Source organism: Protopterus annectens, chromosome 6.part0, assembly GCF_019279795.1.
Source record: "Protopterus annectens isolate FY-2018-M chromosome 6.part0, PAN1.0, whole genome shotgun sequence".
NCBI classification, from domain to species: domain Eukaryota; kingdom Metazoa; phylum Chordata; order Ceratodontiformes; family Protopteridae; genus Protopterus; species Protopterus annectens.
This window is the reverse complement of record NC_056737.1, coordinates 720,808,200-720,835,050: the sequence shown is the minus strand read 5'-3', so window position 1 is coordinate 720,835,050 and position 26,851 is coordinate 720,808,200. Positions and strand designations below refer to the sequence as shown.

The 26,851-nt window shown below is 39.4% G+C and overlaps 1 protein-coding gene across 1 annotated transcript in view; it reads right to left on the bottom strand.

Annotated features, from left to right (window-relative positions):
• Positions 1-26,851, bottom strand: part of SAMD4A (sterile alpha motif domain containing 4A) — a 2,460,818-nt gene that overhangs the window by 800,520 nt on the left and 1,633,447 nt on the right. The window contains exon 7 of the mRNA XM_044073568.1: positions 9,891-9,976. Coding sequence (XP_043929503.1) covers positions 9,891-9,976 — 86 coding nt within the window. The remainder of the gene's footprint in view (positions 1-9,890; positions 9,977-26,851) is intronic.

Genomic DNA, 26,851 nt, shown 5'->3' with positions numbered 1-26,851 from the left:
GGAGTATATCAACTCATATAACAAATGACTGGAAAAAAATGGAAGAAGCTTTAAACAGCTATTCAGATGAACTGATAAAACTGCAAAAATCAGACGTTGAAATGAAAAGAAAGGCTAAGTATGACACTGCTCAAGAAGAGCTGTTTCAGAAAATGGTAACATTAGAGGACAAAGCACACACTGCGGTGGTGGTGCTGTGGTAGCTTTGTCGCCTCACAGTAAGATGCTGTTCGGTTCGATTCTCAGCTAGAGCGTCTTCTGTGTGGAGACATGTGTGAATGGGCATTCCTTCATTGAAGGTTGTGCGTCAGAGCTGGCAACTCAGTACATAAAAATCTTCTGCCAATCATTAGCGGACCGGAGTTCCGCTGTGGCGACCCCTAACCGGGAAAAAGCCGAAAGACACAAACAAGAGGACAAAGCACACAAAGAAAATATGAGATTTTCTGTTTACCGAGAGAACTGCAAGGAACAGACTATACTAATTTTATGAAAGTACAAATAAGTATCTGATCTGGTACTCCATACTGAAGTGTTTGTGCAAAATGACTATTCATTGTATACTAGGCAAAAGAGAATCAGGGAAAGTTGAGAGGTAGGTGTGATATTCAAGCTGCTGTATCCAGCTGTCTTCAGAATATTTTTTTCCTGGACAATCAAAGTAATTTTGGATGCTGAACAGGCTAAGGGGAAATACAAAAGTTTGTCCAACAAGAGATGAGTCATTTAAACATTTACTTCTCATTCTTCTGATGGAAAATATCACAGACAGACTTTGCCAGTGAAACATTTTCCAATGTTTCACAGGAAAATGCTTGACAGAAAACAGTAGAGGAGTTGAGTAGAAGAATTGGGGTAACCTGGACTTGAACCGCAGTCCAGGACTGGGAGATGGAGATGAACAGGAAGAAGACAAATAGCACTGAAATTAGTGAATAAATGTGAGACTATAAAACATCAATTACATTTGTGAAATATGGCTACACAAGAAAAAGTGATTGAGAAAGATTGGAATTTTGTTGACATTGTTAAACTTGCTGGGGGACTGATGGGCATATGCCTCATTTCATGTTATTAACATTTGGAAGGACACTAAAAGGGGGGAAAATAAGTAAGACAATTTTTCCTAACAGTATTTCTATAAAACAATTGCATGTTGAATAATAAAGCATTTTCAGTGATTGCTGTACATGATAAAGTAAACAGGTGCTTTCTTCTTTTTTAGTTTTAAGAAATGTAGGCATTACAATGTAAAAAAAGAAAAGCATGTTTAAATCAGTAGGTTGTCATGGAACCAAGCTGACTAATGGTGAAGGCAATAAATCGAGAGAGCTGGACATTGTTTACTGAGAGAAATGTAAAAATCAAAAGGTATAAATAAGGGAAAGGAGCTCAATAAAAATAAACTAAGTGAATAAGAGACAACATTTGTAGCAGCTAAAAACATTAATATGATTACTATAACACTGCATAATTAAGCTGTATTTAAAGATAGCCAGTTCACTTTTTCTTAAAGTTCTGCATTTCACATCTGGGAGGAGAATAAAGATGAGACAAGAACAGAGAACAATTAGTTTAAGTAGGAGCACAGGCTGTAACATTTGTCTCAGCATGGCTAACCTTAATTTTAGGTTAATTAATGCTTGTGGGTGCAACTGTCAATTTAGGATCACTGTTTCTATCAAGAGGGTTAAACTTCATTATTTGAAGATTACATAGTTTTGTGTGTTTGTCTTAAGTTAATAGATTATGGGGGTGTTATGGAAATGTGTTTGTTTTTTGCTTGAGGGTTTCATTAAAACAAAAAGTCTTGTAAAATGTGACATAGGTTCACATGGCCATGACAAGAATAACTGTATAAAGGGATCAACCTATCAAACATTAGTGGCTGCATGTAATACAAAAGCTAGAAACAGACATTTAAAAAAAGTTGTCATATATAATAGGTGGGAATAATAATTTCTTATCATAATGGCTATACTAAACATATTATTGTGATACACTAATGTCCTCACAGGTATAGACAAAAGAGGGAGATTATTTTTCTTAGCTATGATACAGAATCAGAACTGCCTACACATGGTAAGGCTTTGCTGTGTCCAATTACGGTGACTGCTAAGAAAAAAAAATACTAGAAAATGGAAATCAAAATCTGAACCAACTATATTAGAAGTAGTGAATATGGTAACAGAAATAAAGCAACTGGAATTGAGATCTTTAGAAAAGGGAAGGAGTAAACTACATTGGAAAAATGAGAACTGTGGGAACAATACATACAGGGGAGGAATGAGGTTTAAAAGAAGGGGACTTAAATGAGCTATGTAATGCCTGACTGGAAATGATTGGGTAGATTATAAGTGATGTATAATGTTTGCAAATGGGAGTGTGTCAGCATGGTTTGTGATGTAAAATGCTTGCAACTAGGGTTGTGTTGGTGTGGTTTGTTTTCATTTATATAAATGTATGACTGCTTATGTCATAAGTGATGGTTTAATAAAGATGTTTCCTTGTTTAAAAAATCGGCAGGAATTGAATAATTTATGTAATGTTGGTTAGGTTATATGATATACAGCAATATATATGAAGTATAATGTTTGTTAATGTTAATTTGTTAATACAGTTTGATTACCTTTTTTATAAATGTAAATTTGCCTATGTCACAAGTGCTAATTCAATAAAGGTATTTAAAAAAAGGTAAGAGTATTGAATTATATTAAGAAATGCAGATTGTAAAGATCAGTGCTACAGGAGGCACATTTGGATAGAATTAAACATGAATTTGATAAAGAAAGTATTTCAGGTTGGATATTCGGCAGAATAACAGAGACAAAGGAAAAGGGGAGTATTTATACTAACTGATAGAGGAGCTCCAATAATGCTAGATATGTGATAGTAATGGGTTGCTGGCAAGGCAGGAGGATTACGCTTGCATGTATTTATTTTCTGCCTAAAACTGCTATTATGAAGCTTTAGAAAATTGTAGGAGAAATAATCAGCTTTCAGCAGGGAATATTACTAATAGGTAGGGACTTTAACATGATTTGCAACAGTGAGGATGCATCTGGGCACCTAGAAAAGAAAATGTAACAAAAAAGAGTAGATTTCTGAAGAAATGTATGAAAATATTTGGTGTGTAAGATGTGAATTTAGTAGTTGAAACTCAGAATTTAATTATTATTCCCCAAGATACAATAACTGGGCTGGACAAGACTGAAATTATATTTTAAAGGAATGTGCATTTAATTAAAAGCTTCAAGATACATTCAATAGCTATTTCAGATCATACGCCAATAATAACTAAGATAAAAATGCAGAGTAATGAAGTAAAAATGAGACAATGGCACTTTCCAACCTACCTGTTAAAAAGAGAGGAATTTAAGGAAAAGGAAGTGAAAATTATTCAAGAGCTAGAAAGATAAAAATTTCTTCAGAAGTTATAGCTAGTGAGTGGGATAAAATGAAAGTGGAGTTTAAAAAATAGACTAGAAATAAAAAAATAGATATGGTTAAGTAACAAGAATTATTTAGAGGTACTGACAAAGATCAAAATATTGCGGAATCTCACAGAACAAGAAGAGGTGCAACTCCAGTGTGCTAAACAGAAGATAAGGGAGTATCTGCATATTATGCATGAGTTTAGAAAGACTGCTGTTAAGCAACTGTTTTTTGATAACTCTAGAGCACATAACTCTTAGCATAATGCCCTTATGCAACAGAAAATAGAAAGGGTAGTTGCTAAACCTAAGAAGCCTATAATAAGAAAAATAACCACAGATTCTATAGAGATATTAGAGATATTTCAGAAATTTTATGAACATGTATATAAAGCAGAAGAATATGGAACTCAACAAGCAGCACAGATGGAAATATTTATGGAAGATTTAAGTATGCCAAGGTTAGAAGTAAATGAAGCTCAACAAATAACAGTTAAGATAAGAGAAGATGTGATACAAGTTGTGATATATAATATATAGATGGCATTCCTGTGGAAGTTTGGAAGCTAGGAAGGGAAAAGTGATACAGATCTTGAAAGTTTTGTTTAATAGTATTTTAAAAAGTGGGGAAGCACCAACATCTTGGAAGAAAGCTGTGGTGGTTATAATACCTAAAAACCAAGACCTATCAGACTCAACTTCATATAAGTCTATTTCAATTTTAAACCATAATTATAAAGGGTTTACATCTATAATAGCTCAAATAATGGCAAAGGTGTTGCCAAAACTGATAGATATGGATCAATGTAGTTTTGTGGAAGAGAGGCAAACATCTGACAATATTAATTGAACAATGATGTTGGTGGGTCTTTATGCAGAGAAAGCATTTTTCTGAGTAAGTTGGGATTTTATGAGTACGGCAATGGAAGCATTTGTATACCCTGATACAATAATAAGGCTAATTAGAAAGATATATGAAGGATTGGAGGCAAAAAGTTAAGTGGACTTTGATAAGTTGTATTTGAACAGAGATACCAGGCAGGGGTGTCTTCTTTCCACTTTGTTATTTGCATTACATTTACAGACACTGGTAAAGAAAATAAGGGACTTAGAAATTCACGGATGTAATTGGTTTGGAAATCAAGAAAAGCTGGCTTTATTTGCAGACAATATTATTTTATATCTGATAAAACCAGAAAAGGACATCTTAGTGCTGTGGAATTCTGAGACAGTTTCATGCTTTTTTGTGATATAAAATTAATGAAAGCAAACCAAAAGCTATGTACCCACACATGAAATGGTTCAGCAATACACATACTTACGGGGACACAATAACATGAAGTATTTAGGTGTATGGGTTAAAAAAGGATTATGTTACGGCAGCTAAGGATATGTGGGAAGAGATTAAAATAAAAACTGAGAAACCGGAAGTTCGTGTTTAAGGATACAAATAGCAGGATACAAGCAGTGAAAATCTTTTCAGTCCCTCTAGTTTTAGATATAGGTCAGATATAGTTCCCTGGGAAAAAAAATGCTCTGCCTCGGCTGTTCGGGTTTTAGACAAGTCAATATTACTGTGTCGATTAAGACGTGTTCGGAGAACATGTCTTTCGACATGGTAATATAGACCCTTTTTATCAAAAAGAAGAAAAGTTGTGGACAGTAATTAAAAAAGGATTGAAGGATTTTATCTGGAAGGGGAAGAGGGCAAGGATCAAGTGGTATAAGCTGATCCTTGCAATACAGCAAGGTGGTTTAGGATTACCTGATTTGAAGGGGTGTTTTAGAGGTATTTGAAGGGGTATTTTAGAGCTACACAGTTATGGTTGATATACATAACACAAGCAGAAGGCTATAATTCAAAGTGGAAAGGGATGATAACGAAACAGGGGGGATAGTTAAGAAATAAGGAGAGAGATTTTGGATGCAGATCCTTAAGAAGAATAACAACAAGCATACACAATATTGTATTCTTAAAGTACCAGAAAGTACTCTAAGAACTAAGCTAACATGAGAATAAAGAAAGGAGATTCTGCCAATAGGGATGACTGCTATTAAGAGTACAGAGAATGGGCAAAAGGAGACTGGAATTTACTGGAGAAAACCAACAAAACAGCCAAGGAATAGAGAGCAAATAACTAGGGAATGAAAGGTAATAGAATGGGAAGAGGCTAAGAAGAGATTTGGACTGCAGGCTACAGACCACCTTCCCTATCAGAGACTGATATCAGAGAAGAGGTAAAGAGAAAGGGATCCGAGAATCCTAAGTGAAAGACTTGCTCTGGTAGTGTTTTTAGCTGAATCTAGAGCAGAAGCTGCTGTTAAAAAGGGGTAATTAGTAGGGCATTTAAAATATTGCATGATAACTACAGAAATCAATCAGAGGTGGTTAGAAAAGATTGGGAAAACAGACTGGATAAGCAATTCACAAGGAAACAATATGAGGACATATGTATAGCTCCCAGATATGCAACAAAGTCTAGAAGATTTATGATTTCTGCTTGGAGGTGTTTACATAGGTGTTTTTATAGCTCAAGCAGACTTCAAAGAATTTTAACTCAGGCAAATGTTGGAGGTTTGATGAGGAAGAAAAAGGTAACTTGAAACATATATTCTGGTGGTGAAATGAGTTGGCAGATTTAAAAAAAAATCCCCTAAAGAGTACACTGCCAGAAATACTGCGTGGGCAAATGGTTTTATTTCTGAGCTGGGATACATGATCTGAATTGCCTAGACATAGTAAGGCCTTGTTAAGTAATTTTGATGGCTGCCAAAAAAGCAATTACTAATAAATGCAAATCAACATCTAAACCAAATGTATTTGAAGTAATGAATATTAATACAGACAAAATAACTGGAACTGGGATCTTTAGAAAAGTGTAAGAGTAAATTACATAGAAACAAATGGAAATTGTGGGAACAGTACATACAGAATAATGGTTTGGAGGAGGAGTGAGTTTTAAGGGAAGAAATTGAGTATTTCATGTAATGTTCTATTAATAATAATTTTATAAAAGAATGTGTGTGATGTGTAATGTTTGTAAATGAGAACATGTTAACATGGTTTGTTTTCTTTTATATAAATGTATGTTTGCCTATGTCTTAAGTGATAATCCACCAAGCATGTTAAAAAATATAATTGTAGCTAGAGTTTCATCCTCTCACCACATTGGAATGTCTAGTAAAATAGCAGGTCATTTCCTTAGTCATTTAATGTGAATTACAGTAGACATCTTAAAGCACATATCAAAACTACATCAAAATAAAAGTTGCTAGAAATGTACATATTTTAAATTTGATTAAACAATCACATTGTGTTATGGGCAACAATAAGGTTTTGATTTAATCTAGTAAAACAGAAAGAAGCCTCAATTCCAAAACAGTAAGAACAAGCAGGCTCAAGCTAGGAAGGGATGTTTAGTGAAAACCTGACCCGACCCCCCCCCCCCCCAAAAAAAAAAAAAAAAAAAAAAAACAGTCAAGCAAACCCCAGAAGCCAGCACAAGGTCATAATTTCAGAAATGACACAATACTTCTATGCAAGTGCCTTAGTTATGCTCCAGTAACTTTTAAAGAACATACATCACCTGATTTAAGTCAACAGGCTATGCATGAAAACTGAAAATCTCTGAAAACTTCATAATGTTGCTATACAGCTGGCTTAGGAAGCTTCATTTCTGCGGTCCCCACAGTCATAAGGGGACCTCCCTGCAACCCTAGGCTTTGCCTGTCCACTGGGATAGCAAATAGGGGCTCTAGATTTTTATTATGTGATGCTTATGTAAACAACTGGTATTGTAGTTCATAAAGCAAATCAAATGCATAAGCATCTCATAGCAGGCATCTAGAACCCCTGAATATTTCCTATCCCAGTAGCCACCAGACCATGAACTATATTATTAAACATGTTCCAAACTGAAAAATCGTGCTCCCACTCACCAATTAAACTGCCAGCAAGGATCTTGCATTCCAAGTGCTGGGATAGTTTATTTTTTAATTTTCCTCCAATACTTTTTTTCTGGCCTCCCTGCCTGATGACCATCAAAATGCTACCACTGGCCATTCCTTCCCCATCACTGGAGTGAGAGCAGTATATGGTGCAACTGTCACACAAGCAGCAGTGAAGAGTGATTCTAATGTGGCCCAAACCCCTCCCTTGTCTGCTGACATGGGTAAATACTCCCACATACTTGACCCATAAGAGTTTTTGTCACTGGCCTAGGACTGACAATCTCAGGTTCCCCATTCTTACAGCCACTGGCATTATGCAAGTTGCTGCCTGCATAGCAGCAAATTGGCTTACTTGGACCACCACCTTTCCCCTACCTGAATGGGTAAGCTGCCTAAGCTGCTCACTCCCATCCTCCCCTGCCCAATTCTTCCTATGCCCAAACCACAAACAGAACTCTGAAAATCTGGGACGTAATCAGAGCTTTAACCCTCTATACCCCAGTGCCAGGCAACAATGTGATATTTTGTCTACATTAATGCTGGTACCATAGGTTGTCCAAAATGCCAGTATTCCAAACTGCCACTTTTCAAAACCCTTTGCTATTATGAACTGACTGTTGTATGCTTACTGTCTGTAGACTAAGTATATTAAATATAAAATAATCTCAATAAAAACATGTAGCAATAACTCTTTAAAAGTCTTTAGGCAGATGATTAATATCTTAAAGAAAAATGAAACAAAACCCCTCATTTTGATATTAGTGATCTTGGGCAATGCATGCAACCAGTATAATGAATATATATGACAGTAATAGTCCTTTATTATCATTTATGTCTTTTACTGCAGATCAGTTTACAAAAACATTGGATACTGGCATAAAATAACCTTTTGGATAACACAGAATTATTACAGAAGAATATCTGACCTGGTAATTAAAATCTGAACAGAAAAAACAGCATGCATACAGAGTAAAATTCCTTGAAATCTTACAGTAAAACTAACAATTAAGGATGCTTATTTAAAATGATGCTCCAAGCTGTAGATGCATTCCAAATATCTTTTTGTATATTTGTGACAGAAGTTAATTAACAGTTCAACACAGAAAAAGTCACGGAATCTCAAAGTGTACCTGATTTAATGAAAGTAAATTTTCTGTTAACCACTGCATGTAGTGTGTGTGTGTGTGTGTGTGTGTGTGTGTGTGTGTGTGTGTGTGTGTGTGTGTGTGCGTGTGTGTGTGTGAGACCACAACAATCAAGGAAATGTCCCTTCCCCAAGGGTTCAGAGACGACATAATTCATAACATTAAGTAGGATAATGCATTGTCGGGTCTATATTAGAACACTGAAGTTTCAGAACTTCGAATGTTCTAATATCCTACCCTATTCAGCAAAAGCTGAAAACATCGAACATACAGAACAGTGAATTTTTTCCTAGGGAAAAAATTTGCTGTTCCAAAACACATACACACAACACGAGCACACCAAACAAACAGCAATCCACACACACATACACCTAAAATCATACACCTGACCCTACACAAAACTATACACACACCACTATCTATCCACTTACCTTAACCCAAACCCTAACCCTAAGGTCCGTCACTATCGCACACTCACCTCACCCACGCCCTATCCCTAACTCACCTACCACGCCCTAACCCTCACGTCCACACAAGCGCACACTTACCTGACCCGCGCCCTAACCCTAACTCACCTAACCCGCCCTAACCCTCATGTCCACACAATCGCACACATACCTAACCCGCACCCTAACCTTAACTCACCTAACCCACCCTAACCCTCATGTCCACACAATAACACACATACCTAACTCGCACCCTAACCCTAACTAACCTAACCCGCACTCAATCTCACACTTACCTGAACCCTACCCGTAACTTTCCACCACAGCACTGAAAATACCGACGCAACAGAAACGGACAACCAAATTCTTTCCCTAGGAAAAAATTTGGTTTTCTGTTGCGTCGATATTTTCAGCTTTCACTGAATAGGGTTCGATATTAGAATATTCGAAGTTTTGAAACTTCGATGTTCTAATATAGACCCTGCATTGACAGCACACATAGAAAACATTTCATTTTAGTTATAAACCAGAAGCAGTCTTCTTCAGAGAAGACTGTTTTTGGCAGACTAGTTTCACCTGACTTATGGATAAATCTTGTTGTGGACAAACACCCTATAACCCCTTCAGAGCAGTTGACAGGTAGTAGTTTTCCTGTCACAGATAACAGTAATAATACAAGTGATAGATAATAACATTTCACAGTGTGATCTTTCTCACATCAAGGAATAATTAGATAAAGAAAACAATAACATCTATTACAGTGATGCAGCATTTTAGGACCTACAGAGTTGGAAAAAAAAAAAAACGATACAATGTGTGATAAAACAATTACTACATATCTTAATCGATGGTACAACTTATTTTTCAGTTCATAACTGAATAAAAAAGAAACCCGTGTGCATATTTGTACTTACTTCATGATTTAAGCATTTATCTATGAGCTGTAAGTAAGAGCTTATATTATCTTCATCTGGTTTGGAAACTAGAAGTTGTGTACACACTATGAAGAAATAAAAAAAGGAAATATTACAATACAACATCAGCACTATCATACAAAAATATCAGCATCATAATACACATTTTCACAGAGCCAGTAGTTACTAACAGACAAGTTACTCTGATTTTAAATTTCTAATTCTCATTTACCTCTGTGGCACAATCGATATTCAAACCTATATAACAACACAAACTTCAATACTAAAATACTTTACTCCAGCTATTGACCAACTACAAGACTAACTGTATTTGTATTTATACCTTCCACTTCCTGTAAATTCCACTCAACAAATCAATTTGGAAAGGCTTCCAAGATGGCTGGACACTGAACAACATCGTAACTTTTGCAATCCCAGTGTGAAAACAGAAATTGAGAAAAAGGAGTGCCACTGAAAAGGCGTTTTTTTTTTTTTGGGGGGGGGGGTAAAATACAGTTTGCAGTTGCTGGCTAGTAAATAAACTGCCTGGATGCTAGCAAAGAAAACATCTGGAAAACTTGAAAGAAAATCAACCAGAAAAGGTGAAAAGATGAAAAGAAGACACTGTCTGTGAAGGATTCTGCAGCTGTTTAGCAAAAAGCAGTTCAAGCTTCAGCTTTGATTCAACAGATTGTTTCCAGTAATTTAGAGGAAAGAAATAAATCAAATGTATTGTGGTGATTAAAATAAATGAAACACTGAAGGACTATACCAATTCAAACAACAAAAGCCTGGTAAAAACATAGAAGCTTTAACCATTGAGGTGAACTGATAAAACTGCAAAAATCAGAGGGTAACATAAAGAAAAAGCTGGCTGAATATGTGGTTTCTCAAGAACTCTTTTAAATTAAAAACAGTAGTTAGAAGATAGAGCATACACAGTAAACCCAAAATTATCTGCTGCACCACATACAATAGAAGCAACACACTGCATTAATTTTATGAAATCACAAATAAGCAACTGGACTGGTATTCCACAGCAGAATTTGTTATTTGAAAGGGCACACTTAGTGCTTGCTCCAAACCTGGCCACGAGAAAGCAGCCAGGTTTATATTAGTAAAGATGCAATCTTACCAACAGAAAGAGTTGATTCTGAAAAATTTGTGGCAGAAGGCCAAAGCATTAAAAATTGGAGACAGCAGAGTATTTGTGGAAAATGATTACTCACTGTACACCGGGAAGAAGAGAAGCAAATGTATTCCAGCAATCAGGGAATGTGAAGAGACAGCTGTGAGATTCAAGCTGCTGTAACCAGATGTCTTCAAAGTGCTTTTTCCTGGAGGATCAAAGTCATTTTTAACACAGAACAGGCTAAGAGGAAATAAGAAAATGTTTATCCAACAAAAAGTGAGTCAGTAAGAAGAACAGGACTCTGCTTCTCGTTCTTCTAACAGTAAGGTTCATAGACAGACTTTGCTAGTGAAACCTTTTCCAATCTTCCAAAGGAAAATGAGAGAAAAAAAGCACAGGAGTCAACTAGAAGAATCAGCAGTACCTTGGACATGAATCAGAGTCTGGTGTAGGGAGTCAGAGATTTACAGAATGAAGATCAGCAACTCTGAAATTGGTGACTAAATGGAATACTATAAAGCATCTTATCATATCTGTGAAATATGGTTTTCCAAGAAAAAGTGGCTGAAAAACACTGGACATTGTTTACTTTGTTAAACTTATTGGTGGAGTGTAAAGCAAATACCCTACTTTATATCATTAATGTTTAGAAGGACACTAAAAGGGGAAAACTAACTGTAAGTAAAACAATGTTTTCTTATTAGTCTTTGTATAAAATGTTTCATGATATAAACTCCATGTTATATATAGATACAGTAAAGCAACTTTGTGTGGTGTGCAGTCAGAGGTATTTTAAATGTGAGGGGGAGTCTTTTCAATGACTGTTGTATGTGTTAAAGATATTAAAACTTTTTTTAGTTGTAGAAATATAGGTTTTACAGTATAACAAGAGAAAAAAGGCTGGAGAAAACAAAGTTTAATGTTCATGTGCTGTGATCATGGGCTGCTGAAGTGGAGGTGGGGTGTAAAAGTAGACTGATCATATTAAGTGTAGCATTAGGATATTTTCTCTTTTTATATTACAAGGGTGAATGTCTAGATTACTACCTTTGGCTTAAGCTGTGAACAGGTGTTTTTGTAAGCATGTAAACTTTAAAAAATAAGACCAAATAATGAAAACTATGAAAATGCTAAGCTTCTTACAAATGCAAACATATTAGCTTGTTTGTTTCCCACTGGCAAATGTTAAGTGGAGTTGAGATATCTACAGCTGAGAGTAGCTGTGCATTCTTCTCTGAGTGAAATTTAGAAGGACTCATTGCTGAGTATATTTCCATGGAGACAAGATGTCCACAGGTGCAAGCAGTTAATCTTGAGAATTCTGAGTATTCTTTGCTGAAGTAAATGCAAAATTTAAAGGTACAATGGCAAGCAGTTCAGTGAAAAAAAATTAAGTTAGAAATAATGGGAAATAATAACCTCCCCAGCAGCTGTAATACTTTGGTGCAGTTAATAGGACAGTGCATGCACAATTTAGTATTATTTAAAGATAGTCAGTGCATTTTTTCTTAGGGTAAAAGTTAATGTTTTCTGAAAGAATGCAAGCTGCTTTTTTCTGGGAGGGGATGAGAGAAAGAAAAGAACAGACATCAATCAATGTAAGTGGGATCACAGGCTGTAGCATGGCGCTTTAGCATGGGTAACCTTAACTTTAGGTTAGAGAATGCCTGTAGGTGCAGCCAGCAATTTGGGGCAATTGTTCTCTTCTGGAGGGTTAAAATTCATGTTTTAAAGATATACATAGCTTTGAGTGTTTCTTCTAAGTTAATAGGGGGTGGAGGTGTTTTGTATTTACTTTTTTGTTTGAGGATTTTCATTAAAACAAAAAGTTTTGAAAATGTGACATTGATTTAAATGGAGATGAGAAAAAACAACCATACAAAAGATCAGCCTGCCAAACATTAGCATACACATGTAACACAAAAGCTGGAAATGTACATTCAAGTGTTTGTAGAAAATGATTACTCACTGTACACCAGGCAGGATAATGTAAAATCCTTTACAGGTACAGATGAAAATGAAAGAGCATTAAATTAAATTAAATTAAGAAATGCATAGAGCAAATAGCAATGCTGAAGAAGACACATTTGGAAAGAAATTAGCATGTGAATTGAAAAACAGAGGATTTCAGAATGGATAACCAGCATAATATCAGGGAAAGAGAAAATGGGGAGTAATTATACTAATTACTAGAGGGGCTCCAATAGTAACAGATAAGGAAAAACAGACAAAAATTGTAGATTTGTGGTAGGAAGGGGCTAATGGCAAGGGATGAGTATTACAATGGCATGTATTTATATTCCATCAAAATGGCTATTATGGAGCTTAAGAAAATTTTGAGAGAAATAAACAGTTTTCAGCAGAGAATATTACTTATAGTTGGGGACTAGAATTTGATTTGCAATAGTGAGGTTGTATCAGGGGGATGTAGAAGGGACAATGTAACAAAAGAGGCTAGATTTCTGAAGAAAGGTATGAAAATATTTGGTACAAAAGATGTGAATTCAGTAGTAGGACCTCTGACAGAATTTACATATTATTCTCCAAGGTACAGCAACTGGGCTAGACTAGATAGAAATTATATTTCACAGGAACATGTGCATTTAATTTAAAACTTCAACACACATTGATTAACCATTTCAGATCATGTGCCAATAACAACTAAGATAAAAATGCAAAATAATGTAGTAAAAAAAATAAGACACTGGCACTTTCCCACCTACCCATTTAAAAGAGAGGACTTTATGAAATGGGTAGTAGAAATTATTTGAGCATTTTAGGAAAGATAGACATATCTTTAGAAGTTATAGCTAATTGGGATAAAACAAAATGGAGTTTAACAAATAGGGTTGAAATAAAAGAGAAACTGATATGGTTAAGAAGTAACAGAAATTAGTAAGGCAGGCAGACAAAGGTTTAAATATTGCAGAATAAGGGGAATCTCACAGAACAAGAGAGGAGCAAGTGCAGAGTGCTAAAGAGAAAATAAGAGAGTATCCAGATAATATGCATGAGTTTAAAAAGATTCATTGAAGCAACTATTTTTTGATAACTCCAAAGCATAAAAACTTTTAGCTCAACGATGTAGGAAAAAGAGTGTTGAAAGGGTTGTCTCCAAACTTGGGGAACCTATAATAAGAAAATTAACCAGAGATCTTGTACAGGTTTTAGAGGTATTCCAGATATTTTATGAACATTTGTATAAAGTAAAGAAATGTAGAAATCAAGAAAGAGTACACATAAATATTTATGGAAGTCTTAACTATCCCAAGGTTAGAAGTGGACCAGGATCAACAACTAATAGCTAATTTAGGAGTTGATGAGATAAAAACAGTGATGTATAATCATGCTTCAGGAAAGTCTCTAAGAACAGATGGTACTCCGGTGGAAATTTAGAAATTAGGAAGCAAGAAAGTAATAAACATCTGGAATATTTTAATAATACTTTAAAAGGAGGGGAAGCACCAACATCTTGTAAGAAAGCTATGGTGGCTGTGTTACCTAAAGATGGCAAAGACCCTTCAGACCCACCTTCATATACACCAATTTAAATTTTAAATCATGATTATAAAGTATTTGTGTCTAGACTGGCTAAAAGAATGGCAAAGGTGTTACCAAAATTGAGAAATATGGATCAGTGTGGTTTTGTGGATGGGAGACAGCGAACATTTGGCAACATTAATAGAACACTGATGATCCAGAGTGAAGCAGAATGCAAGAAAATACCACTGTTGTCGGTAGGTCTTGATGCAGAGAAAACATTTTTTCACAGAGTAATCTGGGAGTTTATGAGCACGGCAATGGAAGCATTTGCATTCTCTGATAAAATTATAAGATTGATTAGGAGGATATATAGGGCAACAGAAGTGAAAATTAAAGTGGGCGGGTTCCTCTCTGATAATTTCTATTTGAGCACAGGAACCAGGCAGGGGTGTCCTCTTTCCCGCTTGCTATTTCCTTTACATTAAGCTACTGACAAAGAAAATAAGGGACTCAGAAATACAAGGATATAATTGGTATGGTAATCTAACAAATACTCTTGGTACTGTATCATATGAAATTGACAATTTAATGCCCTCATGGAAAGAGTTGCAGAAGTATACACTTTTTTACCCCATCTCTCTAAAGCTCTGGACTCCCTTTCAGAGGGTAGAGGATTTCTAGCAGTGGCAGCTGCAACCCCTTTTGGGCCCTGGGAAATAGTTTCTGGATCAGCAGAGTGGGCCTTGTACAGGTGAAGATGTGAGTCCGGGACCCTGTAGTACCTATCAGGTTTGGCAGGAGCCGGAGGGAGAGAGTCAGGGGTTGTACTAGCATCAGAGTACACATCATCAATGACATTCAAAACAGGAGGTATAGCTAAAGGCCTATGCTGAGGTAAATGTAAAAAGGTCCTCAATCTCTTTCTAGAATCAGAGAATTCCTGACCCTGCCATTGAAAATGTTCTCTCATAGAGTGTAATGTCTCTCCAAAGGAAAACTCTTCAGGAGGGGAGGCTGAGGGAATAGATTCTTCAGCATCAGAATCCTCATAGGCTGAGTAAGCCTCCTCCTGGTGGTCTGACAGAGTAGAGCCATCAGAGGACTCATCTGAGGAGTGGGGGTCAGAGGGCTCAACCCTGGGCCTTTTGTCTGGAGGTGGTTGCGAGCCCCTGTCCGGATGAGGTTGAGAACCTCTAATTAAGGAGATAAGATCCTCTGCTAAGCTAAGAATCTGTGAGCCAGTAGAGGGTCTCTGAGAGGTAATCTTGGGAGGCAAAACTTTAGAAAGTTTAGCAGCTTTAGCCCTAGAGAAAGCCTTAATGGACATGGATGCAGGAGGTCTGGCTGCACCACGTGCAGGAGTAGATTTGTCTAAAGGAATGGTGTCGGAAGGTTCCTGGACACCAGTTTCAGTAGGCAATTCAATAACCGACTCGGCCGGGGCCTCCGGGGCCGAGGTAGTCGGTTGCGCGGTTTCGGTAATCGGAAGTACCAAGGACTCGGTTTCAGCCGAGACCGAGACACTTGCGGTAGGCACCACACGGCAAGAAAGACTGAGGAAAATGGCATCGGCTGATGCTTTTATACCCCAGACGCTCTGACGTCGGGGAAAGTGCAACATCAGCCGAGGCCAGACCCAGACTTTGGAATCCAGCCAACTGAAGGGCTGTCTGAGGCAGGACAACCCATATGTGATGACTGCAGATGCATCCTTGAAGGACATTACCACTGTTGTCGGTAGGTCTTGATGCAGAGAAAACATTTCACAGAGTAATCTGGGAGTTTATGAGCACGGCAATGGAAGCATTTGCATTCTCTGATAAAATTATAAGATTGATTAGGAGGATATATAGGGCAACAGAAGTGAAAATTAAAGTGGGCGGGTTCCTCTCCGATAATTTCTATTTGAGCCCAGGAACCAGGCAGGGGTGTCCTCTTTCCCGCTTGCTATTTCCTTTACATTAAGCTACTGACAAAGAAAATAAGGGACTCAGAAATACAAGGATATAATTGGTATGGTAATCAAGAAAAGTTGGCTTTATTTGCATGTGACATTATTTTGTACCTGATAAATCCAGAAAAAGACATGTCAGTGTTGTAGAACATTTTCAGACAGTTTCAACACTTTTCGTGATATAAAATTAATGGAGAGAAAACAAAAGCTATAGCTGTAAATTATGTTCCCATGCACTAATTGATTCAGCAGTACCCATATTTATGGGGACATGATACGAGGAAGTACTTACAATTATGGATTGAAAAGGCTTCTGTTATGGCAGCTAAGGATATGTGGGAAGAGACTAAACAAAAGATAATACAAAAACTGAGAAAATGGAAACTCTTATTTATGGATATGGATAATAAGATTCAAGTACTGAAAATGTTTTGGTTTCTTCATTCTTGTATATGGAATTTATCTGTGAGGGAAAGAGAGGGGGTTAAGCGGGATAAGATGATCCTTGTGGTTTAGGTTTACCTGATATTAAGGGATATTTTAGAGCTATACAGTTAAGGCTCATATACATACAAGCAGAAGGTTATAATTCAAATTAGAAAGGGGTGATGATGAAGCATGGGGGGGGGTTTAAGAAATTGACAGACAGAGAGAGAGAGACACACAGAGTGGGCTTTTGGATGCAAATCCTTAAGCAGAATAACAATAACCATACAGAATATTATACTCAGAAAATAGCAAAAAAGTATTCTAAAAACTAAGCCAATAAGAGAATGGAGAAAGGAGATTTTTGCCAATAGGGATGACTGCAAGTAGGGATACAGAAAACAGGTAAGAGGGAGGCTGGAATTTACTGGAGAAACCTGGCAAAGGGGCTGAGCTATTGAGAACAAATAACTCAAGCAGGAAAGGTAACAGAGTTTGATGAGGCCAAAAAGACATTTGGATTGCAGGCTACCTTCCACACCAGGGCTTGATCTCAAAGTACAGGCAAAGAGAAAGGGATAGTGGAATTTAAGTGAAAGACCTGCTCTGGTAGAGGCTTTAATTGACTCCAGAACAGTTGCAGCTGTTAAAAAAAGAATAATTAGTAGGGCATATAAAATAAAGCATGATAACTATAAGAATCAATCAAGAGGAGGTTAGAAAATATTGGGAAGAGAACAGGAAAAGCAATTTACAAGAAAATAATCGGAAGACACGTGTATAGCTCCCAATTATGCAATCAAGTCCCGAAGATTTAGGATCTTTGCTTGGAAATGTTTGCATAGGTATTTTTATAACCCAAGCAGACTTCAAAGAAATTTTCCTCGGGTAGACAGTACATGTTGGAGGTGTGATGGAGAAGAACAGGGTGACTGAGAACAAATTTTTGGGGAGTGTAATGAGTTGGCAGATTTTAAAAATCCCCTACAGAATACTCTATCAGAAATATTGGGTGAGCAAATGGCTGCATGTAAAGAAAAAAGAAGTTATGTCTTACCATAACGTTCCATCTGTGTTGTAGATCTTCATTCATTCATTACTGATAGGTCTTCAGTTCCGTCCTCGGAACCGACATGGCCGGTATCAAGCTCACTCCAGCCAAAAACTCTCAGCTAAGTCCTACCCACAATGCCCCTCTCATAGTCTCTTCAGATCGAGTTTGCCTGCCCTTATAGTATAGAAAGAATAATAGTGATAGTAGGAGGCTCTGTCTGAGCAAATATCCTAACTAATAAGGAGAACCTAATGTCCACCAGGAGTCCAGAGAGGGGGAAGGAGGACGGGAAGTAATGAATGAATGAAGATCTACAACACAGATTGAACATTATAGTAAGACATAACTTCTTTATTTGATGTTGTAAATCTTTATTCATTCCTTACTGATAGGACTGAGTCCCCAGCTACTTGAGTCCTGGGTGGCCCTAAGGGAGGACATTCCTGAGCACCATAGAACCAAAAGATACTCTTTCCCCTGGGGCCAAATCCAATTTGTAATGAGTGATAAAGGTATGAGATCTTGCCCAAGTGGCTGCCGCGCAGATATAATCCACAGAGGCTCTGGAATGAAAGGCCGATGAGGTAACTATCGATCTAGTAGACTGAGCCTTTATTTTGGAAGGCAAGGACACTTTGTTTTCATGGTAGATGAAAGTAATGGCGTTTCTGAGCCAAGAAGATAAAGTCATTTTGAAAACAGGCTTACCCATTCTGCATCCTGCAAAAGCCACAAAAAGCTGATCCGCTTTTCTGAAAGATTTAATTCTGTCCAAATAGACATGAAGTTGCCTATGAACATCGAGGGTATGCAGAAGGTACTCCCCTCTATTTGAATGGTGGGAAAAGAAAACCAGTAGGTCAACAGATTGGTTGATGGAGAAACCATGAATGACCTTGGGGAAAAAGGAGGGGTTAGTACGTAGAGAAACTCTTTCCCTATGGAAAATCAAGAATCTTCTCTTGACACTCAAGGCCTGCAACTCGGATACTCTTCTCGATGAGGTAAGGGCTACTAGAAGTAGAGTCTTCCAAAACAAAAAATTTATATCACAGAAGTTAGAAGGCTCGAAAGGAGGAACTGTTAATGAATGAAGCACCAATGTCAAGTCCCATGGCTCTATACGTGGCTTGACAGGAGGTTTAATATGTAATACTCTTTTTCATGAAGGTTTTGCACAGTCAGTGTAACATAAATAAATTGTCGATCCCATTGTAAAAATTTGCAACAGCTGCTAAATGTACTGTAATCGTCGATGCTAAAGCTCCTACGTGCAGCAGGGTAGTGAGATATTGTAGAATGTTCTGAATAGGCATAGAAAAAGGGTCCATGTTATGTTCTTTGGCCCCATCTAGAGAACCTAGTCCACTTACTGAAATAAATTTTTCTGCTGGATGGTTTGTGTGAAGCCAGAATGATCTTGCGAACAGGGGATGAAATATCAGGTAACCTGGCAATCATTGGAAGTGGAGAAACCAAGCTGTGAGTTTGAGGCTGTGGAGACTGGGGTAATTCAGTCCCTGAGGATGAGACAGTAGTCCTTGAGATTGATCCAGGATCCAGAGGCTGTGAATCAGGTGAAGCCATAGGAAAGAGAAGCAGACTTGACGGGGCCAATAAGGGGCAATGAGTATCACTTTGCTTCTTAACCTTTGAGCTTTCTGTAGAAATTCTGGGATGAGAGGAAATGGGGAAAAGGCGTACAGTAGACCCGGGAGCCAATCGTGCGTCAGAGCATCCCTTGGTGACTCCCCCTGTGGGGGTATCAGGGAAAAGTATCTTCTGCATTTGTTGTTTAAAGGTGAAGCAAACAGGTCTAATCAAGGACTGTATTATCGGATTGAGGGACCACTCGTGAGGCATCAAAATGTTCCTGCTCAGATTGTCTGCAATAAGACTGGAACTCCCGGGAATGTGCGTTGCTATGAGAAAGCAGTTGGAAGCCATCGCCCACTGATATGTTCTCATGGCTTCCCGACCCAGGGGGTAAGACCTGGTTCCGCCTTGTTTTTTGATGTACCAGACGACTGACATGTTGTCCGATTGAATTGCAATGGTCCTGGAAGGAAGGGATGTGTGGAACTCTTGCAATGCTAAGAGAACTACCCTCAATTCCAGGACATTTATGTGCAAATTGGCCTCTATGGGGACCAGGTGCCTTGGACCATCTTTCCCTGGAAATACCCACCCCCCATTCTAACAATGAAGTGTCTGTGGTCACCGTGGCCCTGAGCTGGGGGAGACAGAATGGTCATCACCAAAGATTTGTTTCTGGCCTCATCCACCATAGCATTTCTTTCTTGCAAAGGTTTGTAAGCCGTATTATGTGGTCGAGTGGGGGGGTTGACATCGACCACTGTGATGAAAGGAACCACTGTAATAGCCTCATGTGCAACCTCACCAGTGGTACTAGGGTAATGGTTGCTGCCACAGAGCGTAATAGTTGTAGTACAAGGTGTGCTGGTACAAATGTCTGTGGAAGGAGGACTTGAATCTGGCTTCTTATTTTTGAAAGCCTGTGAGGAGGAAGGGAAGCTTGACAGGACATTGTGTCGAAGATCGCTTCAATGAATTCCAGTGTTCTTGTTGGATACATGTTTGATTTTTCCATATTGATCATGATACCTAGGCGAAGAACAATGCCTTGGGTGTAAGAGAGACTGAGAATGAGAAAGTTCCTGGTCGTGGTGTTGAGGAGCCAATCGTCTAGATATGGAAACACCTGGAATCATTGTAGTCGGAGATGAGCTACTGCAACTGTCATACATTTGGTAAACACTCTGGGGGCTGTTGAGAGACGTAAGGGCAGTACCCTGAATTGGTAGTGATTCACTCCCAGCCAGAAGTGAAGACATCTCCGGTAGCGTTTGTCCATCTTTATGTGGTAATACACATCCTGGAGGTCTATAGAGCACATCCAGTTGTCCTTCCCTAGAAAGGGGAGAAAGGACTGCACCGTGATCATCCGGAAATTTTGAGGTTTGATGAATTTGTTTAGTAGGCTGAGATCCAGGACTGGTCTCCAGTCCCCTGTCTTTTTTGGCACTAAAAAGAACCTCGAGTAAAACCCGGATCCTATTTGGTCTGGCGGGACTGGTTGGATGATTGTTTTTCTTAGCAGCTTTTCGATTTCTAAGGCTGTAGCCTCCCTCTGACCGGATGGGACATTGGGGATTCATTTTACGGGCCTGGGAGTGAGACTGAAAGGGATATGATAGCCTCTAGATATTATTCTCTGCACTGCAAGGGTCGGCCAGAGAAGGAATCCCTAGCGCCCTGGTTGTGCGGACCCCCTCTGCCCCGAAAGGGACGTCTTCTGGATGAGTTGCTCCCTCTGCCCTAGGGGAATTGCTCATTACAAGTGTAACGAAAAGATTCTTGGGACTTCTTGAACCACCATTTTACTTCCCTCTGATTGCTGGAGTAAGATCTCTGAGGAGTGGAAAAACATATCCCACAGCACACAAGGTCTTTCCATCTTTTTCACTACGTGATAGTGTGTCTCTTACTTTGGGACCAAAAAGGGAAGATTTGTCAACAGACGCGTTGACAAAGGAAGATTTGAAAGGGTCCGCGAAGTCACACAAACGTATTCAAGCATGCCATCTCATGACAATGCCCGATGTGGCTGCTCGACCTGCCCCCTCGGTAGTGTGAGAAATCAAGTGCATCGAGGAGTTCGAGATGAATTCTAGGGTAGCTAGCTGGGAGGCAACAGTATCATGCACCTCCTCAGGCAGTACCCCTGCCAAAGAGGCAGACATTTCTGAGACTAGGTCTCTTTGGAGGCAAGTAAAGTGTGCCAGGTAATTCAGAGACCGAATGGCAAAGGTCACTGAAGCCCAGGTCTGCTTCGCCAGTCTGTCCATAGCCCGAGACTCCCTGTTCAGGGGAAGAGCAGTGGAACTATCTTCTGCCAGTTCCCTCTTGGTGGCCACCGCCATGACCATGGAATCTACTAGCAGCTGTTTGGACCAGTTGGGTTGATCTTCAGGTGTGGACAAAATTTTATCTGGCTTCTGAAGGACAGGTTCTATGTTGTCCAATTGCACAATAAGCCTAATGAGCTCATCTGCAGGTGGGGTCACCCAGGAAGTAGATGGTCAAGCATGGAAAGCCTGCAAGAATACCGATTCCTCTGAAGAAGGGTTGGAGGGTTTCCAGTCTCCCCTCTGCTTGAGAATCTCGAGAATGTCTCCAAATGAGACATCTTCTGGGGGAGACCGTGGGGACCCTTCTCCCTCATCGTAATCGGTGTGTTCGCTGATGAATTCCTCAGGGGAATCAAGATGCTTCCTCTTGCAAAGTTTCTTCCGGGGTGGCTCCCCAGTGAGGTCTTCTGAGGAGGACTCTGAAGGGGTTCCCTTCAAGGGAAGGTCTTGCGGCTCTCATGCTCGAGATCCCAGAGTAGGAGGTTGGGACAGCTGCATGCTAGGGGGGGGGGTTCTGATTCCGATGCCAATGGTGCCAACTGCGAGCCTGTTGAAGCGAGGACCCTCTCCATCACCTGGAAAGCAGGCCCATCCAAAGAGGGATGGAAGCCCGTAAACGAGAAGGATGACCTCGGAACCGCCTCCCTGAGGAGCCCGCCTCCAGGTGAATAGCTCCAAAAGGACCAGTAGCTGCCGGAAGAGCCGTGACCGTAGATGGCACCACAGAAAAAATCGGCGTCAAACTAGCTGTCATGGTGCCGATGGCCCAATCACTGTCCGAGGGTGCACCAGTTCCAAAGGAGCCATGGCACCAAGAGTTATCGGTGCCGACAGGGAAGCCTCTGCTGTTGGAGCCGAGACAGAATGCACCAGGATGGACATCAGTACCAAAGTCTCCGAGACCTGGGAAGAGGTCGGAGGAAGATAGACAGGTGAATATGCAGTGAAAGCTTCCATTCCAAGAGAGAGGGAAGACCTAGTCGGGGTCGGTAATCCTCTAGCTGCCACAAGCTGGTCCACAACCCTCACTGCATACGAAGAACTACTAAGGTAGTGGGTAGGGTTTTTAGTCAGGAAATACAGGGTTTAGGAACAAGAAACAACCTTAGACAGAAAAACTGACTAAGGGAAGGTAATTAGTTGATAAAACTACAAATAACCACAAAAAAAGCTACACTTAGCTTGAGAGAAGGCTTGGCACGTCTGACGAGGAACGTGGCAGACGAGATCTGGAGAGACTATGAGAGGGGCATTGTGGGTACGTCTTAGCTGAGAGTTTTTGGCTGGCACGAGCTTGGTACCGGCCGTGTCGGTTTCGAGGACGGAACCGAAGTCCTATCAGTAAGGAATGAATGAAGATTTACAACATCAGATTGATTCTTTTGAGCCGAGTTACAGCATCTGAATTGCCTAGAGTCTGACATAGTAAGGCCTTATTAAGTTTAATTCTGTTGGCTGCCAAAAAGCAATTACTAGAAAATGGAAATCAAAGTCTACACCAACTGTGAGGTATTGAATATTAAAAAAAGAGATAAAAAAACTTGAAGAGGCATCTTTAGAAAAGAGAAGCAGCAAATTACATAAATGTAAATGGAACTGGTAACAATACATGCATAATAATGTTCAGGAGGAGGACAGGTTTAAGGGAAGGTAGGCATTCAGCAATTTTTTGTAATGTTGGACTGACAGTAGTAAAGAAAATGTAAAGAAAATATATGTGATATATATTGTATTTAAATGGAAAATGTTAAAATGGTTTGTTTTCTTTTCTGTTAATGTATGTTTGTCTATGTCTTAAATGTAACACATATCATATCATTCATGTAGTAACAACATGCATCCTCCTAAATATCCAAATGTCAAAAAATGCAGACACTCTGGAAGACATCGTATCCTAGACAACAACAAACATCAAACAAGAAGTGATAATCATGACAGATATTAGTACTCACTGGACAAAACTCTCTTTCCAATATTTTCCTAATACATCATTGCAATCTAAGAATCTCTTTGGTCTGTCACAATTAATATCTGAACAAGAACTGAAAGACCAATGGGTAGGGGCACCTACAAAGCATACTCATACAGCAGGAATCCTTCCAAATTCAATCAGTGACCATCACCCAAGTTTAAAATTAGAAAACAAAATATCTGTACTAGATTAAAAAAAAGAAAAACAATAATTCAACTTTTGTGTGTATTCTTTGACGCAAAGCCTGGTGAGTATTTAAATGGTATGAGAACATTTGTAAAAAGATTCCGAGGAAGTTCTATGGTAAAAATATTAAAGAACGAAAGTCCTTAGTCTTAAAAGGAAATGTGGAAAAGTGCTGCAACAAAACTGTAAGATTTTTTTCCTGTTTTTACTTCCTTGCAATTGAATAGCATCTGCCCCAAGTTTCTTTCCTTGTCCACCAGGTCTATTGAACCCAACTCAGCCTACCAACCCAAACTCTCTTCATCTTCTTTCGGCTGCTCCCGTTAGGGGTCACCACAGCAGATCATCTGTTTCCATTTCTTCCTGTCCTCTGCATCTTGCTCTGTCACACCAACAACCTGCATGTCCTCTCTCTCCACACCCATAAACCTTATCTTAGGCCTTCTTTTCCTGTTACGTGGCAGCTTCATCCTTAGCATCTTTTCCCAATATACTCTGCATCTCTCCTCAGCACATGTCCAAACCAACATAATCCTGCCTCTCTGGCTTTGTCTCCAAACCTTCCAACCTGGGCTGACCCTCTAATACACTTATTCCTAATCCTGTCGACCCTCATCACACCCAGTGCAAATCTTAACATCTTTAACTCTGCCACGTCCAGCTCTGACTCTTGCCTTTTTGTCAATGCCACTGTTTCCAACCCATATAACATAGCTGGTCTCACTACCCTCTTGTAGACCTTCCCTTTCACGCTTACTGGTACTCGTCTGTCACAAATCACTCCTGACACTCTTCTCCACCCACTCCATCCTGCCTGTACTCTCTTCTTCACTTCTCTTCCACACTCACCATTACTCTGAACTGTTGATCCCAAGTATTTAAACTCATCCACCTTCGCCACCTCTACTCCCTGCATCTTCACCATTCCTCTATACTCCCTCTGATTCACACACATATATTCTGTCTTAGTCCTGCTGACTTTCATTCCTCTTCTCTCTAGAGCATATCTCCACCTCTCCAGGGTCTCCTCCACCTGTTCCCTACTCTCACTACAGATCACATTGTCATCTGCAAACATCATAGCCCACAGGGACTCCTGTCTGATCTCGTCTGTCAACCTGTCCATCACCATTGCAAATAAGAAAGTGCTCAGAGCTGATCCTTGATGTAATCCCACCTCCACCTTAAATGCATCCGTCACTCCCACCGCAGACCTCACTGCTGTCACACTACCCTCATACATATCCTGTACCACTCTTACATACTTCTCTGACACTCCCAACTTCCTCATACAATACCACAACTCCTCTCTAGGCACCCTGTCATATGTTTTCTCGAAGTCCACAGAGACACAATGCAACTCCTGACTTTCTCTGTACTTTTCCATCAACACTCTCAGAGCAAACATCTCATCTGTAGTGCGCTTTCCTGGCATGAAACCATACTGCTGATCACTAATCATCACCTTCCTTCTTAACCTAGCTTCCACTACTCTTCCCCATAACTTCATGCTGTGACTGATCAATTTAACCCCTCTGTAGTTACTACAGCTCTGCACATCACCCTGATTCTTAAAAACAGGTACTCAAACACTTTTTCTCCATTCCTCAGGCATCCTGTCACTTTCCAAGATTTCATTAAACAATCTAGTTAAAAACTCCACTGCCATTTCACCTAAACACCTCCATGCTTCCACAGGTATGTCATCTGGACCAACAGCCTTCCCATTCTTCATCCTCTTCATAGCTATCCTTACTTCCTCCTTGCTAATCCACTGCATTTCATGATTCACTATCCACACATCATCCAACCTTCTCTCCCTCTCATTACCTTCATTCATCAGCCCCTCAAAGTACTCTTTTCATCTGCTCAACACACTCTCCTCGCGTGTGAGTACGTTTCCCTCATTATACTTTATCATCCTTACCTCCTGCACATCTTTACTAGCTCGGTCCCTCTGTCTAGCCAATCGGTACAGGTCCTTTTCTCCCTCCTTAGTCTCCAACCTTTCATACAACTCTTCATAAGCCTTAACCTTAACCTTCGCCACCTCTCTCTTTGCCATGCACCTCATCTCCTTATACTCCTGTCTACTGTCTTTATCTCTCTGACAATCCCACTTCTTCTTCCCCAACCTCTTTCTCTGTATACTCTCCTGTACTTTCTCATTCCACCACCAGGTCTTCTTGTCCTCCTTCCTCTTTCCAGATGTCACACCAAGCACCTTTCTAGCCATCTCCCTTACTAGCTCTGCTGTAATTACCCAGCCATTCGGTAACTCTTCACTGCCACCCAGTGCCTGTCGTAACTCTTCCCTGAACTCCACCTCACAATTACCCTTTTTCAATTTCCACCATTTGATTCTTGGTGCTGCCCTCACACTCCTCCTCCTCTTCTTGATCACCAATGTCATCCTACAAACCACCAACCTATGCTGCCTAACTACACTTTCCCCTGCTACCACTTTACAGTCTCCAATCTCCTTCAGACTGGCCCTTCTACATAAGATATAATCCGCCTGTGTGCATCTCCCTCCACTCTGGTATGTCACCCTATGCTCCTCCCTCTTGTTAAAATACGTATTCACCATAGCCATGTCCATCCTTTTCGCAAAATCCACTACCATCTGACCTTCTGCATTCCTTTGCTTAACACCATACCTACCCTTCAACCCAAACTCTGATCAATTAATAAATACAAACCCTAATAATCGATACTGAAATGCCCTCTACTCAGTGATAATAGCCAAACAATGGAATAAAATGCCACCTCAAATCAGACCAGAAAGAAAACTGAAACTCTTCCTGCAAAACTAGAAAAAT